Source organism: Chiroxiphia lanceolata, chromosome 1 (genome assembly GCF_009829145.1).
Source record: "Chiroxiphia lanceolata isolate bChiLan1 chromosome 1, bChiLan1.pri, whole genome shotgun sequence".
In the NCBI taxonomy this organism is placed as follows: domain Eukaryota; kingdom Metazoa; phylum Chordata; class Aves; order Passeriformes; family Pipridae; genus Chiroxiphia; species Chiroxiphia lanceolata.
Genome location: NC_045637.1, coordinates 76,503,082 through 76,518,861, shown reverse-complemented (window position 1 = coordinate 76,518,861; position 15,780 = coordinate 76,503,082). Strand labels below are relative to the sequence as shown.

Sequence of the window (15,780 nt, the reverse complement as noted above, 5' to 3'; positions counted from 1 at the left end):
CAGATAAAAGATATAAATTTCTTCAGCTGCTCTGTTAAATTCTTAACACACATTTTCAAGTTTGGGGAAAAATCCAAATCCAATGCGGAGGTTTCATTATGTTTTCTTCTTCTTGCTAAACTAAAATCAATAAATAATAAACACATCCTGCCTTTAGCTGCCTACAACACTGCATTTAAAAAAAACTGGTAATGACTCTGTGCTTCTGGATATGTATAGTGGATTTGTATAGCAGATTTATCTCTGCCACTGATTGGAACAGATCCTGCAGCACCTGTCGCTTCCATACTACCAGTTAGCTCCAAATGTACTTTATTCAGATTGATATTTTTTTTAATGAATTTTTCTTTTATATATATATTTTATATCTATATATACACACATGTATTTCATATATAATATACATGTATTTCATTATATGTAAAAATGAGTATTTCTTGCTTTATACATCTGTAAAATATATTATCAGAGTGACTGATTAAAACTCAGTGCAACCCCAAGCCTGTCTTGATGTTTCTTAAGATCCTGTGTAGAGCTCTCTCTGCATTTATCTCTGACTTGTGATTATCCTCACCTGTAGCTCCTTTCTTCACATCCCATTTCTGTTCCTGTCATAATTTGGCTACGACCTCTGACATCTGATAAGCCAGCAGATCTGTTTCAATATGTCCTTTCTGGATTACTGGGACAAAATCTCACCTAACTTCAAATATCTAGGGCAGAGAGATTTATGCTGATCACTGCCAGCTCCCTGGTAGAGACCCACTCCTCTGGTTGTCTGTGTGCCACTGACAAGGCAGAGAGCCCAAGGTGACCTAGTTCAGATGGAGACATCCAAATTGGTGAGGTAAATTCCACTGTCTGTGTTAGATCTTTATTAATCACCTGCTATTAATATGTTCAAGATCACAAAAATGTACATTTTGACAATTTATCAATTTCAGCTGTAATACTTTTGTATTTCTATTCATAAATAATATGCAAATCATTAAAAGGTCCACTATAAAATACATATTTTTTGTATGTCTGCTCGCACCAAAACAAGAATAAAATACAGACAAGTTTATTGACAGCTGTAAATGTTATTGTCGATGCAAAATAGACAGCAATATTCTACACTCAAGCATTATAACATTTCCCCATGCAGAGCAGAACCAAATCTAAAGTAATAAAATGATTTCATTCAGTGAAAAAGAGTTCCTTTTAATAAATAAAGTATCTGGTATGCAGGTTTTGATGAGATGAAATTATTACAGCTATCAAACCTTCTTAATTAAAAGCTACAAGTTACTGAACAAAACTGAACTCAGAAACACTTCCAGGAAACAAAACTGCTACAATACAGAACTTAAGTGTTTGTGTTTATAAATATATATACACATACATACAAATAAAAGGAGTGTAAGGGATAAAATTTTTCCTTTACAAAAAGGAACTGAGTACTCTCCATTGACTCCAAGCATTACATTTAAATACCTCATGCAACTGCTTTAGCTCCTGCAGGCCCTGTTCACATTTTTATTACTGGTTAGCATTTTCTCCTGAAGGAATTGAAAAACAAACCTGCCTGTCCTCGTATCTCCAGGATAAGGAAAGGAGAGGCTTTGTTTCTTAATTAATCCTGTTTTCTTCAATACAACCGTATGCCTACGGCACTGTAAGCTTTTCACAAATATTTTGTGAAATCTAAGATTTCTTCAAGTTAAGGTCCCTTATTTTGAAATAATCAAAACACAACTGATTCTTTTAGAAAACAGAACTGAGCAAAATGTTCCATGTAGTAAGGTAAATTTCATTTAGTTGTCCCAGACAGAATTCTTCAAACATGGAGATCTAAATAAGTGATAGCAATCTTAACCAAGGAGTTTAATACATACTCAGAGGGTAAAACATGTATGCAACACTACTGAATTCACATAATGCATAGAAAATGAATATTTTCTGAAAATGCAGTATTTGTGAATGTATTCCATGCGCAGTTTTCTCAGATGAATTGCAAAGGAAATCTTGGCAGGTAATGTTGGAATCATCCCTTAAAGGATTTACAAGTTGACAAAAACCACACGCAGCGACTGGGTCTAACTCTGTTGCCTGTGATCAATTAGTAGTGGCCTCTTTAGCCACTACTAAGTGGCTTACTGAAGTAAGTACAGCCTGCAGCTGCTTGCTCTGCCCATCCCTGGAGAGAGGCATTCCAGCAACAAGGGAAGCCAAGTGAGATTTGAAGCAGCTACACAAAGGCCCCAGTTTATGTCCTCCCATGCCAGGCAGCCCCAAGTCAATACAATTTAAATACCTCGGAGTATAAACTGTGGGACCCCAAGAGTTGCTTCCTCTGTGATTCATCCTCCCTAGCTAGAGATAGACAGGCAGTAGGGAAAGGCAGTCTCATTGCTTTAGGCAGTCTCATTGCTTTAGGCACTTGAGTTTAACCCATCCAGAGTAAACCATTATGCCAGTAATCGAAAACCCAGCATTACCTTTGCTTTCTTTGTCAGGCAGTCCAATTTTTTTTGTCTGACAACCCTCAAATGCGACTTTTTTTTTCCCCAGACACTATAGCAATATGTTTTATGGTTTTTATGTCTGACTGCTGGTGAACTGATCTGCAATGGGAAAGCAAAATGTTTACACAATAAACCCATAAATCATTCTGTAATCATTAACGAGCATTCTCAAGATTTTACTGCTAATGATTAGAAACCTAATTCACTGGAACTGGTCACTCACTACATTTTACAAAGGAAAAACAAGTCACTGGTCCTTCATGTTCTGAACAGGGGGATGTGATAGTAGTGGTCATCCTCAGTCAGGAGAGAAATCTCATTCCATTCCCTTCGGTATTCATCTGGATAGTTTACTTGAAATTCCTCAGTATTAAACCTATGCAGTCTGTAAACTCTTATCTTTACTTCAAGTACATATCCAAGAAGAAACAGTTCAACCTAAAAATGAAAGACATATGTAAGACATTTATTTCTAGATGTAGAAAACTAAACTCATGATAATCCGAGTTAGGGCAAGTCATTTAGCTTCAAAACAGCAGACAAGGAATAAAAGGGGCCCTTTTGCAAGAGGAGTAAGAAAATTAAAAGTTTGAAGGTATTCTCAACAGTCCTTCCACTGTTCTTTTGCATGCAGAGGATATTCTGGTTAATGCTCGACACTTTGGAAACATCCCTCCTCCACCTGATAGGAGACATAACCTGCTCCCAAAGCCAGCTCACACAGTGTAACGGGGAGCAAGAAAGGACTAGCTATTATCAAAAAATTGATGGACCTTGAAAAATGGGAAGTCTGCCACCTTGTGATCACTTGCTACATAAGGAAAATATAATAGCAAAGGGAAAAAATTTCCTTGTACTTCACATATATGAAACTTGAGAACTGGCATCTTCATTGACACTTCTTGCAAAGGATTGCTTAGTCTGGAGAAATGCTTTGGGAAAAGTTCATTTCCTTGGGCAAAGCCAGACAGAGCAGAACTTGGCCAGTTATAATCAAACTGCTCCTAAAGATGACTGCGTCATGTAACAGTTGACTTGATAACTGAAACTGATTATAAAAAGTAACTGCAGCCATTGGAAAGGGAAACTGCTTGCACACTGGCAGCATGGAGCTTAGATGTCAGTACTTAACTCCTCACTAAATATAAGAAGTAAAAACCTTAACATATAAAGGTGAACAGTAGAGTTCACATTATGTACTTTTAACAGACATTAGATCTCATGAGAACCAAAGAATGGGGAAAAAACAGAGGGATGCTACAGGGTTTGGCATAGTGGAACAGATAGGAAAAGTAAAACAACAAGTCAAAACTGCATAATCTAAAATTATTTCATATATCAAAGGTATTGTTGTTCTAAACTATGTCTTACTGACAGCCCGCAGCATTTATTTTTGTCCCAGCAAGAAAACTGTCCACTCTTACTATGTTTTCTTTCCTGGAAAATAAATGGCTATCCTCAGTCCACTTCCCTGCATCCCAAAGAAGAAAATGGTCCAGCTATCATGGATGATGTATAATTAAATCATCTAATCACATCAAAGATGGAAAAAGTTTTGTGATTTATATTTCATTTGTATCCTTACCTGGTCTAGGCAAATAGAATCACCTATGGAGTTCAGATGATTCATCATGAAACTCAGAGGGTCAGACGAAGTATCACGAGTAAAAAGAAGGCTAAAAAGGTTATGTACAGGTTCTTCCCTGTTCTTTATCTGCTCATAGGCTTCAACAACTTCATAGAGCATGATGAACTTTATGGCCTCATATAGTTTGTGTTCCTTGCTTTCATCAGAAAAGAGTGTACTACACATGTTTTCTCTTTTTTCATGATCTTTGGTAGCACTTATTTCAGCCCACTGGAAAGCACACAGAAGAATATTAATACAATTATTAAGAAATCTATTTAACACAAAAGATTGCAAAACAGGAACAGAAACCTTTTCTAAGCATAAAGCACCTATTAACCAACACAGCTCAGGCACAACAGCATTTTCAGGTAGCAACCCACAAGATGACCAAGGCCAATTGTATGAGGTTCAACAAAGCCAAGTGCTGGTTCCTGCACGTGGGTCACAACAACCCCAGACAGCGCTACAGGCTTGGGAAAGAGTGGCTGTGAAGTTATTCAGTGGAAAAAGACCTGAGGGTGCTGGTCAACAGCTGACTGAGCATGAGCCAGCAGTGTGACTAGGTGGCCAAGAAGGCCAAAGGCATCCTGGCCTGTATCAGGAATAACCTGGCCAGCAGGATCAGTGATTGTCCCCCTGTACTCGGCACTGGTGAGGCCACACCTTGAAAACCTGGAGAAAATGAGGCTCAAGGAGAGACCTTGTCACTCTCTACAACTACCTGAAAGGAGGCTGTAGCGAGGTAGGGGTTAGTCTCTTCTCCCAACTAATGTGATAGAACAAGAGGAAAAGGCCTCAAGTTGTGCCAGGCAAGGTTTAGATTATGAAATAATTCTTCACCAAAAGGCTTGTCAGGCATTGAAAGAGGCTGTCCAGGGAAGTAATTGAGTCAGTGTCCCTGGAGATATTTAAAATACATGTAAATATGGGACCTGGGGACATGGTTTAGCGCTGGCTTAATGGTTGGACTTGATCACAGAATCACAGAATCAACCGGGTTGGAAAAGGCCTCTGCGATCATCAAGTCCAACCCTTGATCCAATGCCACCATGGTTACTAGACTATGGCACTCAGTGCCACATCCAGTCTCATCTTAAAAACCTCCAGGGACGATGAATCCACCACCTACCTGGGCAGCCCATTCCAATGTCTGATTACTCTCTGTAAAAAGATTTTTCCTAATATTCAACCTAAACCACCCCTGGCACAGCTTAAGACCATGCCCTCTTGTCCTACTGCTGGTTGCCTGGGAGAAGAGACCAATGCCCACTTGGCTACAACCTCCTTTCAGGTAGTTGCAAAGAGTGAATGATCTTAAAGGTCCTTTCTAAACTAAACGACTCTATGATTCTATGACAATGAAAATTCTATGACAATGGGAAAGAAAGCAGAGACTCCTCCTAGTGAAAATAGGCAAAAATCCATCTCACTGGCCAAACACCATCTTTATAAAAATAAAATGAAGTTGGGAGCTAGACCTCATTCCCAGCAACAGCATAATGCATCACAGAGCTGCTCTGAAACAATTTCTTAATTGTAAGGATTTATTCACTCTGTTGCCTTGAAACTTTTTTCTTTAAAAAAATCCACTTTCAATGCAAAGGAAATACAATAGTTGGAGAAGAGAATGCACCATCTGTTTACTCCTTCCCATTTGGGGAGGTAATCCAGAAGCATCTCATACAGCATGTTTATTTTTAATCGAAATGATGAAATACTGCACTTGATGGCAAGGACTAGCCACATAGCAACAGCTGTGGGGAGGATGGCCTCCCTAACTTGCAGGGGACTCTTCAGTACTCAGCCTAGTGGATCCCCAAAAGCTGGATTCCCCTGCAGGAGAGGTGATGGCCTTCCCAAGTAGCTCAGCAGTCTGAACCTGGGATGGAGGCTGACTGCCACAGAAATATGTAACCAGAAGCAGTTCCCGAACTCTGTCTCAAACCATTCCTCAGGGCTTTTATTCCTCCCAACCGTTTCCTAAATACTCACATTTGTCTTTAATGCCTCCATACATTTGCGCAATTTCCCAAAGGCATTGGGACCTGTGTATCTTTCTGGCCCAAAACTGTATTGCTGAATCCAGTTACAACCTTGAGAATACAAAAGCTTTTCAGGAAGCTGGGAAAAAACAAAAGGCAAGCTAATCATAATCGTAACAAGAAGTAGAATATCAAGTTATATAAACTTGTCTACATACAATTTACGATGTGGTTCTATCATCTGGTTGTAAAAAAATCAGCCTCATAACTCAACTGCTATGAAGGAGGATCCATTTGACTGCCAAGTCCTTAAGAAACTTTTAAAACAGGGCCAGTCAAAAAAAGATGAAAATATGCTCTCAGCAAAATATATAACCCACACTCTGGAAAAGCTGGGTATTTCCAAATTCGGTGAGGTACTTAAGATTACAGACACCTTCCAGGCTGCACACGCATCTCTACAGGCAGCAGCAATAGCTCCCACCTCCTTGCCGCTATCTGGAGCCCAGGGCAGGATTTCTCCTGCTCCAGCAACATAGCAGGTCCCAAGTAAGCCACTGGACTTTGCATGGATGTGGATGACGAGGATTCAAATATCCTGTTGTGTTAAGGGAGTGATATCTGTCAGGGTGGCAGTAAAATTTATCCATCCACTTTTTCTTATCTTTCCTTTTTCTTTTTTTTTTAAATATCATTTATTAATATCATTATTTATATATATATTTAATATCATTATTAATATCATGTCCACATAGGCATGCTTATATCCTGGACAGTTTTTCAGTTAAGTAGTTAAATGGGTTTGAAAACCTTCTCTTTAAATTCTGATAATGATTCTCTACTTCGACAGCCAACACGTCAGTTTCCACACTGAACAAAGCTTCCTTCTGCTGTGCAAGCATAGCTGAATTGTGTTCATTTAGAATATGAATTTTACCTTCAATATATCTCTTTCCTTCATCCATGAAGGAAAAGGAATGCCTTGGCTGAATATCTGAAAAAGCACCGCTCTTACTGCACTATAGTTGTCTCTCCTGACTTGTCTCAGGTATTTGATATGACAGCTCCAAAACAATTCCTCATAAGCCTAGGAAAAGAAAAAAAAAAAAGCAATAAAAAATTTTAAATCTTGGACAAAACCCATGTTGCAGTTCCAAACTACTCATAAGAGAGAGCTAGGAAAATAAGAGAGTATATTTTTTACGTTTTAAATACACAAAAGTGTTACATCATTGTGGTTTTTGCAAACACCCTAAACTGGCACCACCCCTTAAGAGTGACTCTGCACTCTTTAAAAACCCAGGGACTTGGTTCAAGTCTCTGCACTGTTGCTAGCGTAAACATTCACATGGTCAACCAAATTACAGCACATCAGCAAAGATGTCTGTGGCATAACAGCTTTAACCTCAGCCACTTCGCAACTTGCACTGTCACATGAGATGCAGCAGCAAAAAGGCAGAAACAGGTATCTGGAGAAAACTCCTTTTGGCAAAAACATCTCCTTACACTGACCTGAATCCATTGTGCAACGGTGACCTGAGGCTGAGCAGATCTGGCAGATCTGTGCTGAAGCGGGCAGCCCTTGTTCCAGCTACACACTCCCTGCACTTCCTCTGCATTATCTCTGGCTCCTATCTGAGCCCTTGTTGAGACAATTTGGAGCAGTAAACTTGCAGAGAATTAGGAAGAGTCCCACAGGCTGCTGCATCACTCTTACAGTTTGCTTCCTGAAGGGGGCAGCAGGATGCTCTCAATCCCTGGTCCTCTTTCATCTCTGTTCCTTCCTCACCCCATCCCACCACCACTTCTCAGCTGCATTGTCTCCCCTGACTCTTACTTTATCAGCTGTGATAGTAAGCCTACTGAAATCTTCCTGCTGTTTCAGCAAGCTTGGGGGGCCCTGAGAAGGCTCCTGCTGGATGACCTGCTCTATCAGCTCACGACTGGAGTGGACCACATCCAAAACAAGACGTGAGAGCCGGCACAAAAGAGGGAGAGGGACTGCTTAGCTAGAACTAGGTGAGAAAGGAGACACAAGGCAAACACGGGATTGGTCCTTTTGGGAACAGCAAGCATGTTACGCTAGTTAAGGATCTCACAAAACCTCATCCTAAGATGTGCTCCTTACAGTGACAACTTCTCCCTGATATAACCAGCCACCCATCGGCTGCTCCATATATAGGAGTTTCCTTTTCAAGTCTTATAATCTAGAAGGCTCATGGATTTTCTGAAAGGCCTTTTTGCCCAGTATGTGCTTGCAAATTTATTAGAAGTTTTGCTATCTTTTTGTTACTTGTTCCTCCAAATAGGTTTTGGCCTTCTGTGTTGTTCTGTGAACTTCTGGCATTGCTGCGTTCTTGCATTTAACGTGGCAAAGCTGGATCTTTTCTCTGTTCATCAAATGAACACAACTCCAGCTTTCTGAAAACTATCTTCTTTTTTCTATAATTCCCTTATGCTGCTGTTTAGCCTTATCAGCTTCTTTTTACCCTAAGTCCTTCTTGGTATGCATTTGCTCTTTGATTAGAATACCATGACCTACAGCTACACACATGCCAAATACACTGGTGCACTTAAGCTGTGTGTGTCTTGCTTGCAGCACCTTCCATAGGCGAAGATGCCGGCACAAAGCTGGAGCAGAGGGATGGTGTGCAGAGGCATGGGATGGCCACTGCCCAGCACACTGGCTCCATGCCTGCTGGGCACCACCCAAGCCAGCACAGGTCACATGCAAGCTCCTGCCCTGCCTGCCTCCAGCTGCAGCTGATGGCGCCGGGGGACAAGGGGCCTTAGGGGCTGCTGGGACGGCTGCCAAGCACTGGCTGCTGTCACATGCACCTTCAGAGCTTTGAAGAGAACTGGATTTGATGCTTCATTCCTCCCTGGAATGAGAGTTTTTACTTTAAATCAAAGGCTGGCCAAGTGACAGCACCTAAGACCAAATTATTTGGGCTTTAGCACAGGGGAAGATTTTCCTTAAGGGCGCTGTGTGTGTTGCTGGTGCTAGAGGGGAGAATTCAGAGAATATGCAAAACTAAAACTTCATCAACATTTTGGCCCATACTGTTGCAGCCTTTATTTAGACCCATGTTCGTGCTGCCCTTTTTGCTTTTCATTTGATAAGCCAGTGTAGCAGGCTCTGGCAGCTACTGCAGCTGGTTGCACTGGGAGTGCTATTCCTTTCCCAGGTACTAGTTCTCCCTCGTCCTCATGCAGCAATTAAAATTTAATTCTTACCTCCCTCATGTGTTTGGCCTGCTTTGTTTCTCCTTTCCATTCTCTTGCACTATAACCAAGTAGATCAACTTCTGTCAGCACACTGAGATTCCCTAAATTGAGATTGATTCATAGATTAGTTACCTTCTGCTGTTCTATATCTAAAGGGGAGTTGCAGGGGAATTAATGAATGTGGTATGACAACAAAAAGATTACTTATGAGTTTTCTCTGAAGGTAGTTGTTCCACCTGAAATACAAATGATAAAACAGGTGTCAATGAGAAGGTGTAAGAGGTCAGCATTTACTGAAATAAGCAACAGCGGGGAAGATTGAAGTCTGCTTAATAAAAACCTACCATTTCAGTAGCTGTGCTAAAAAGCTGTATAGCCTTCTACAATACCAAAAAACAGCAGCAAGGAAAGACATGCTTAGCATTAGCTGCACTTTCACTTTTTGCCACACGAGACACAAGGATTCCTTGGTAGCTGTTGTCCAGGACCACACCTCATGCCTTCCTAAAAGAGACATAAAAAGAGAGGAAAAAATCTTATCACTGTTTTGAAATACTTGTTTTGATTTGTTTTCTTACAAAGAGAAAAATCATCCGAGTATGATACTACTCCAAATGAAATAAAAAACATGACATATAAAAGATGACTATATTTTACTTAATACATATACATATACTTTATATACTTAGTTTTTCAAGTTTCTAGGGGTTTGAGTGCACATAGTTCACATTTCCAAGCTTTCCTCTACACAGTAGATATATCTATAGTTACTGTATTGTAACTATATATATAGTTACAATGGAGTTACAGGAAGACTGTTATCCAAGCATCTGTTCAATAAAACAAACCCCAAAAGCCAACCAAACAAAAAACCCCAATTTTTTAAATTTTTTTTTTTACTTCAGGATGACCTGTACTGTCATTACTTTGTCTCTTAAGTCATGGCTTTAAAGACCAGAAGTTCCTAGGACTTACTTGTAGTTGACAAGTGGGCCATATAAGGCAATATTAGCTGACTGAGCATCATACAGCTGCCTGGGGAATTAAAGGAATGTTCCTGCCTCAGTTTGGGTAAGTTTAGGGTCAATTTAAAACTCCCCAGGGATTTGGTAGGAAGCTCAGGAGATCATCACAAAGGGGGTGCACTCTCACTGTTCTTACAGTCATAAATGAGGACACGGTTCTGTCATGCCGTTGGCATTACAGACAGGGTTAGAAAAGGTTATGGTTGTCTGTTGTTGATAAGACCTACAACTGAGAGAGGGCCTCGGGACTGAATAGTTGTCAAAGGCAGCATCTGCTCCCTAAGTGAGAAATTTGTCCTCTGGATGAAATTTGAGTATAGGAAATTCCCAGAGTTTATGATCAACAGCTGCTCTGTTATTATGTCTTTAGTAGAAAACTTTATGAGAGCTCAACTTTTTATAAAGGCATCCCCAGAGAGGGCTGTAAAGATCCTTCTACGGAGAGTCCACAGAGGGAATTACTCATTCAGCATAGTTTTATGTCAGCTGAACTTCTGCCCCTCCTGGCTTTAACAGGAAATTTAAGAGGGGCTTAAGTTTTCCAAGAAAGTTAAGCCCATGCACTGTCGACAACTATCCAGTCAAAGAGTTACATACGAATCCCAACCTTGGCAATGAGATAAACAGCAAAGCACGCATTTTACAAGCACTGTTGCATATATACAGAGCACTGCTGATATTTGGCTTTTCCAAATATTTTGTTGTTTGAAGAAGTTTTATTACAGGATGCTGTATGCAAGTCATCTGGCGGCAAGACACAGACCTCATCTCTCCCATGAATAAAAGGCAGGTTAAGAGTTGTAAATGAAAAGGTGTTAATAAACTTTAAAGAGGTAATTCGAGATGGGGTTGGGCTGCTAGTTCCCATTTACACAAACACTGTGTGCTGTGAACATACAAGAGACAGGTCTTCTCTTAGCTTCTGCTCATAGGTTGCACCAAAGTGTGCATACGTAGCGTGACCGGGAGTTTTCCCTGCACACACTGAGGAGTAAAAAGCAGGAAATGCATTCATGCACAACCAAGAAGATCAAAAACCTGAAGCCCCAGGAAATGTTTATTACTGATGCCAAGTAACAGACAGCAAAACATCAGCTGTAAGGTTTGGAAATGGAAAACCTCATGGAAACACTGGGACACTCCCACTTAATGCTCACAGACCCATATACACACACTCACACATCTTACTAGGGACACTAGTAAGTACATTGTCAATAAGCACACAAATTTCTACATAGAGAGCAACAGCTGAGAATTAGTAACAGATGACAGTATCAGCAGAATCAAGCCATCACAATTTTTTCTCTCTCTTTTTTAGAATAAAGACATCAGTATTGAAAAACCTCAGTGGACTCTGAATAACTGAACTTTCTGCCAACTAGAATGGAACTCGACGGCTTACAAACATTCAGCCCATGGATCAGTGGGTATTCTGGATTTACACTGTTGTATACAAAACAATGATGTTTAAAATTAAATTTGTTAACACCAATTTAACCATACAGTATCAAAAGGAAGATGCAGCAGACTTTCATTTCGCTACTTAAAATGACTGTATGGTTCACTCCCATTTTTGATTTTGAACAAACTGGGTTGTTCAGCAAAAGCTGGTTCATCTGTTAAAATGACATACTTTGCTTTTTGGAGTACCAAGAAATACATGGGAATGCAAAATATCTTCCTTTACACCTTTTACAGGCAGAAAGATGAGAGGTTTGTATCAGCTTTTAAACTGAATCAAGCAATCTTTTGAAAAAGCTTTTGATGGTAATAATCCTAAAAAAAAGTACTGGAGTTCAACAAGCCCCCTTTTCAATGCATATAGTTAACAGGTGCATGAGCAACTGCCCTTCAAAGAGTGCTGGGAAGCACTGGCTTATTCATTCCCATCAAAATAACAAATCCATGTCAGAGAACATGAGATAACCAAATATTGTTCACCCCTTTTTATTTAATACAGGGAATTTATAAATAGGTATTACTCTAATAGAAAGCCTAATGGGAGATGGGAAAACCAGCAAACAAGTGATTTTGAGTATTTTTGCTACACTTGTATTACAGCATACCCTGGACTTCATAAACTTTCCCTCCTGTCATGGGAAAGCTGCTGTTCAAACAGCACTTTGTGATTCAGTTACTACTTCTGGTGCTTATGTCACACTTAGAAATGTAATTACATTTTTTATTCAAGTAAATGACATTTAGAAATGGCAGTTGGATTGTGAAGTGTTGCTGGTAAAAATACATCATGAACATAAATTAAAGAAGGCAGCAGTTTAAAATAGATATTTCCACCCCCTCCCAGCCCTCTCAGAAACTGAAGAGCAATTAAATTAATAACACAGGTGGGGGGAGTGAAATAGGCTCACAGATTTTTAAATCCATTCCCTGTGATATGGACACAATTCATCCTGTTCCTCAGGAGGCTGGTGCTGCCACCAGCTCCTGGGATCACATTTTTTTGAAGACTGACCATGAGCATCACCATGAAGACAGGGAGGCCTGACTCTTCTCCCATGCATAAATTTGGATGAACAGAGGCTGAACAGAGCTGGATTAGGAGCTGATAGCAGTGTTTATTTTACAATGCAAGTAGTACATTGTGTTTTCTTTTCATGCCACATAAGCTTCCTGCTAATGCCAAACCTTAAGCTTTTACCACCCACAAAGTCAGCAGGAGAGACACGCAGCAGAACAAAACCAACAAAAAAGGCCAGAAAAAAAAGAAAGTAAGAGACATCTGCAACACCTGCTTCTTTCTCAAGTAAGTCAGTGTCTAAAAGACTTGCTTCACATTTGACTCCCTCACAACGTTTTTGGAGGCTGCCATCTTAAAAATGCATAATTCATGAAATGCAAAATATAAGAGATCATCTTGGGAACTAGCAGACTGCACTGTATGCATTACTGAAGCACTATCCAATATTCCAGCATATCTGATGGCACGTTCACTATTTTACTTTTTTCCTCCATCCCTGTAACAAGGCCATCAGAAAGACAACAGTCTTCCCAAATTTAAACCTGACAGTGTGATTTCTTTTCAGGACATTCCTCTTCACCGTCTTTTTGGAACTGAAAGTAGGACATAGTACTTGTCACCGTTAAGTGACCAAATTTCATACTCCCATCACACAACACAATGTTCCTAGCTTCCAAAAATCAGGTATCCCCTCATTCAAAGAGAGAGACAGAATGTATGACCCCTGTGTTCTAACCCTTCTGCTGCCCACCTGTACTCTCCTTCTCCCTCTTCTTTTGGATCCAGAGCTAGGAAGAGAGACTCCTCAACTGAGAGATGCAAGGTTTGGCATGGAGGTCCAAGTCTGCCTTTGTTCACTGTGTGCCTGCAGAGTTCTCTTCACAGTTGCATATTGCTTTTTTCCAGATTATATACTATCAGTACTGAGGTATGTTATAGAACAGGCTAAGTGCCTCTTTTAAGGTAAAACAAGCAATCTCACCCTTACAGAGCAAGCACCCACATGATGCACACACATGCACAAACACCTCAACTGAATGAACCAAGAGGGAGACCCAGAAAAAAAGCTACTGCTTATACAAATTCAATACCTACAAAAGATTACATCCCATAACAGCTTAGAAGAGAGAAATGTGCCTTTCTGAGTGGTGCCAAGAGAGTACGAATTCTTTGATTTCCCAGTTTATTATCAGTGCTGCACCAAACAGAATTTAAAAATACTTAGAACAGATCAAACACATACCAAGATATGTAGGAAGTACTGCTGAATTCAATAACTATTTAATTGCAAAACCCTTCCTTTACAGAGCAAAGCAACGTCAGCTTGTTAAGCAAACCTTCACCTGTTCTAACAACAGCTAGAGATGAGGATCTCTCCTTGGTATAATAAGAAAAAAAAGAATAATTTACAAGCAAAGATGGTAATCATCAGTGACTCATCAGAAGTTCAACCATGTCTTCTGATCAGATCTCAATTTCCACTCCAAAAAAATAACAAAACAGAATCCCAGCCCCAAACCTTAACTAGAATCATGTAATTACCTAGAAAATTGAATAGTTTTGGTATCACTGCAAGAAAGGTTTTATTTACACAGCTGTCCTGTGTAGGAGTCCCAAGTACTCTCTCAGTTCCTTTAATCTTCTTTCAGAAAAAAAATAGAACATCAAGGCTGGCAGCCTTCTTCAGACCTGATCATCAACAGGACCCAAACTGCTGGTGTTCACATACCTATCCAGTTGTGACACTTACTTGTTCCTACTGTGCAGCAACAACCATCCTGTGTTGTCACCTACTGTGTGATTACCTAAAATACACCCTATTAGAGTCACCTTTACAAAACCAATTTCAACTATATAATCAAGATATTAATGCATGCCCTAGCCTGCACATACCATTTCCCCCTCTACAAATGCCTACGAGAACAAAGGAAAGTTCAGTTCTTGCTTTCCCGTATAATTCAGCTTCCTTTTTAAGGCACAGGGTGCTTCATCCAGGACATTCAGATGAATACTGCTCAGCCACACTTTCATTTAAGTAAGAAAAAACATGAGAGAAGCCTTCTAAGAACTTACAGTCCAGAACACTGGATTAGAAATATAGCATTTAATGCCACAAAAAACATGTATCCCTATAAAACTCTTTCCTAAGTATGAGTAAAAAAAAAAACCTGAAAAAATAAAATAACCTCCTTTTAAAGAAGGAGTCTCTGAAATCTCTGCTACTGCGTTTTTCTTAATGTGGAAAAAATTTGTTCTCATTCAGAATTGCAGTTTAATGCCTGTAGACTTCAAACAGAACTTACATAAATGCACTAAATCTATTATCCCACTCTAAGGATTCTTATTACGCTTGCTGCAGAGTTGCAAGTTGAGTCATCCCTAATGCTGCTCATGTTTCCTTCTGGTATACCTATTCGCAAACACAATTCTCAAAATGCTTTTCTTTTTTTTTTTTCCTTTGTTGTATTGAATCCAAACTGGTAGATTAAAGAAAATACTTACCTCCTCCTGAACATCTTCTTACACTTAAGTCTAGCTGACAGGTATAAATACCTTGGGTTTTTTATGTTCATATGTCTAGATAACTGAAGCTTGATTATGGGGGAAAAAAGTTGGAAGCCTTATTTAGCAATAGCAATTATTTTCCTCCTCCTTTTTTAAAATCTTGTTTGCTAGATAGCGTAAGACCTACCACCCAAACCTCCAAGGACGCACAAGGATGCTCAGGAGGCTGGTGATACCACAGGCAACACCCCTCCTGGTCTCTCCATACAGAGGTCCACTGGCAGCTGCTCCCTCCCTGGGGTTTTCCAGTGTGGGAAGTGACTCTGGCCCTGCCTGGATGCAAGCTTGATCCCCAGCAGTGCAGGCACCAAGGTCATTGCCACTCCAGAAAGCAGGACTTGTTTGAGCCTGCCACCTGTTGCCC

The 15,780-nt window shown here is 40.0% G+C and overlaps 1 protein-coding gene across 5 annotated transcripts in view; it reads right to left on the bottom strand.

The window, feature by feature from the left end:
• Nucleotides 1-852: 852 nt before the first annotated feature.
• OTULINL (OTU deubiquitinase with linear linkage specificity like) overlaps nucleotides 853-15,780 on the bottom strand; it is a 28,775-nt gene continuing 13,847 nt past the window's right edge. For 2 of the 5 annotated variants that reach the window (XM_032711508.1, XM_032711525.1), the window contains exons 2-8: nucleotides 9,692-9,851; nucleotides 9,552-9,583; nucleotides 9,357-9,448; nucleotides 7,057-7,206; nucleotides 6,130-6,258; nucleotides 4,093-4,365; nucleotides 853-2,945 (exon numbers count right to left, since the gene is read on the bottom strand). In XM_032711508.1, coding sequence (XP_032567399.1) covers nucleotides 2,766-2,945; nucleotides 4,093-4,365; nucleotides 6,130-6,258; nucleotides 7,057-7,206; nucleotides 9,357-9,448; nucleotides 9,552-9,583; nucleotides 9,692-9,851 — 1,016 coding nt within the window. In that variant the 3' untranslated portion in view covers nucleotides 853-2,765. Of the gene's footprint in view, nucleotides 2,946-4,092; nucleotides 4,366-6,129; nucleotides 6,259-7,056; nucleotides 7,207-9,356; nucleotides 9,449-9,551; nucleotides 9,584-9,691; nucleotides 9,855-15,780 lie in introns of all 5 variants that reach the window. The other 3 variants (XM_032711543.1, XM_032711517.1, XM_032711534.1) reach the window with 2 other exon arrangements.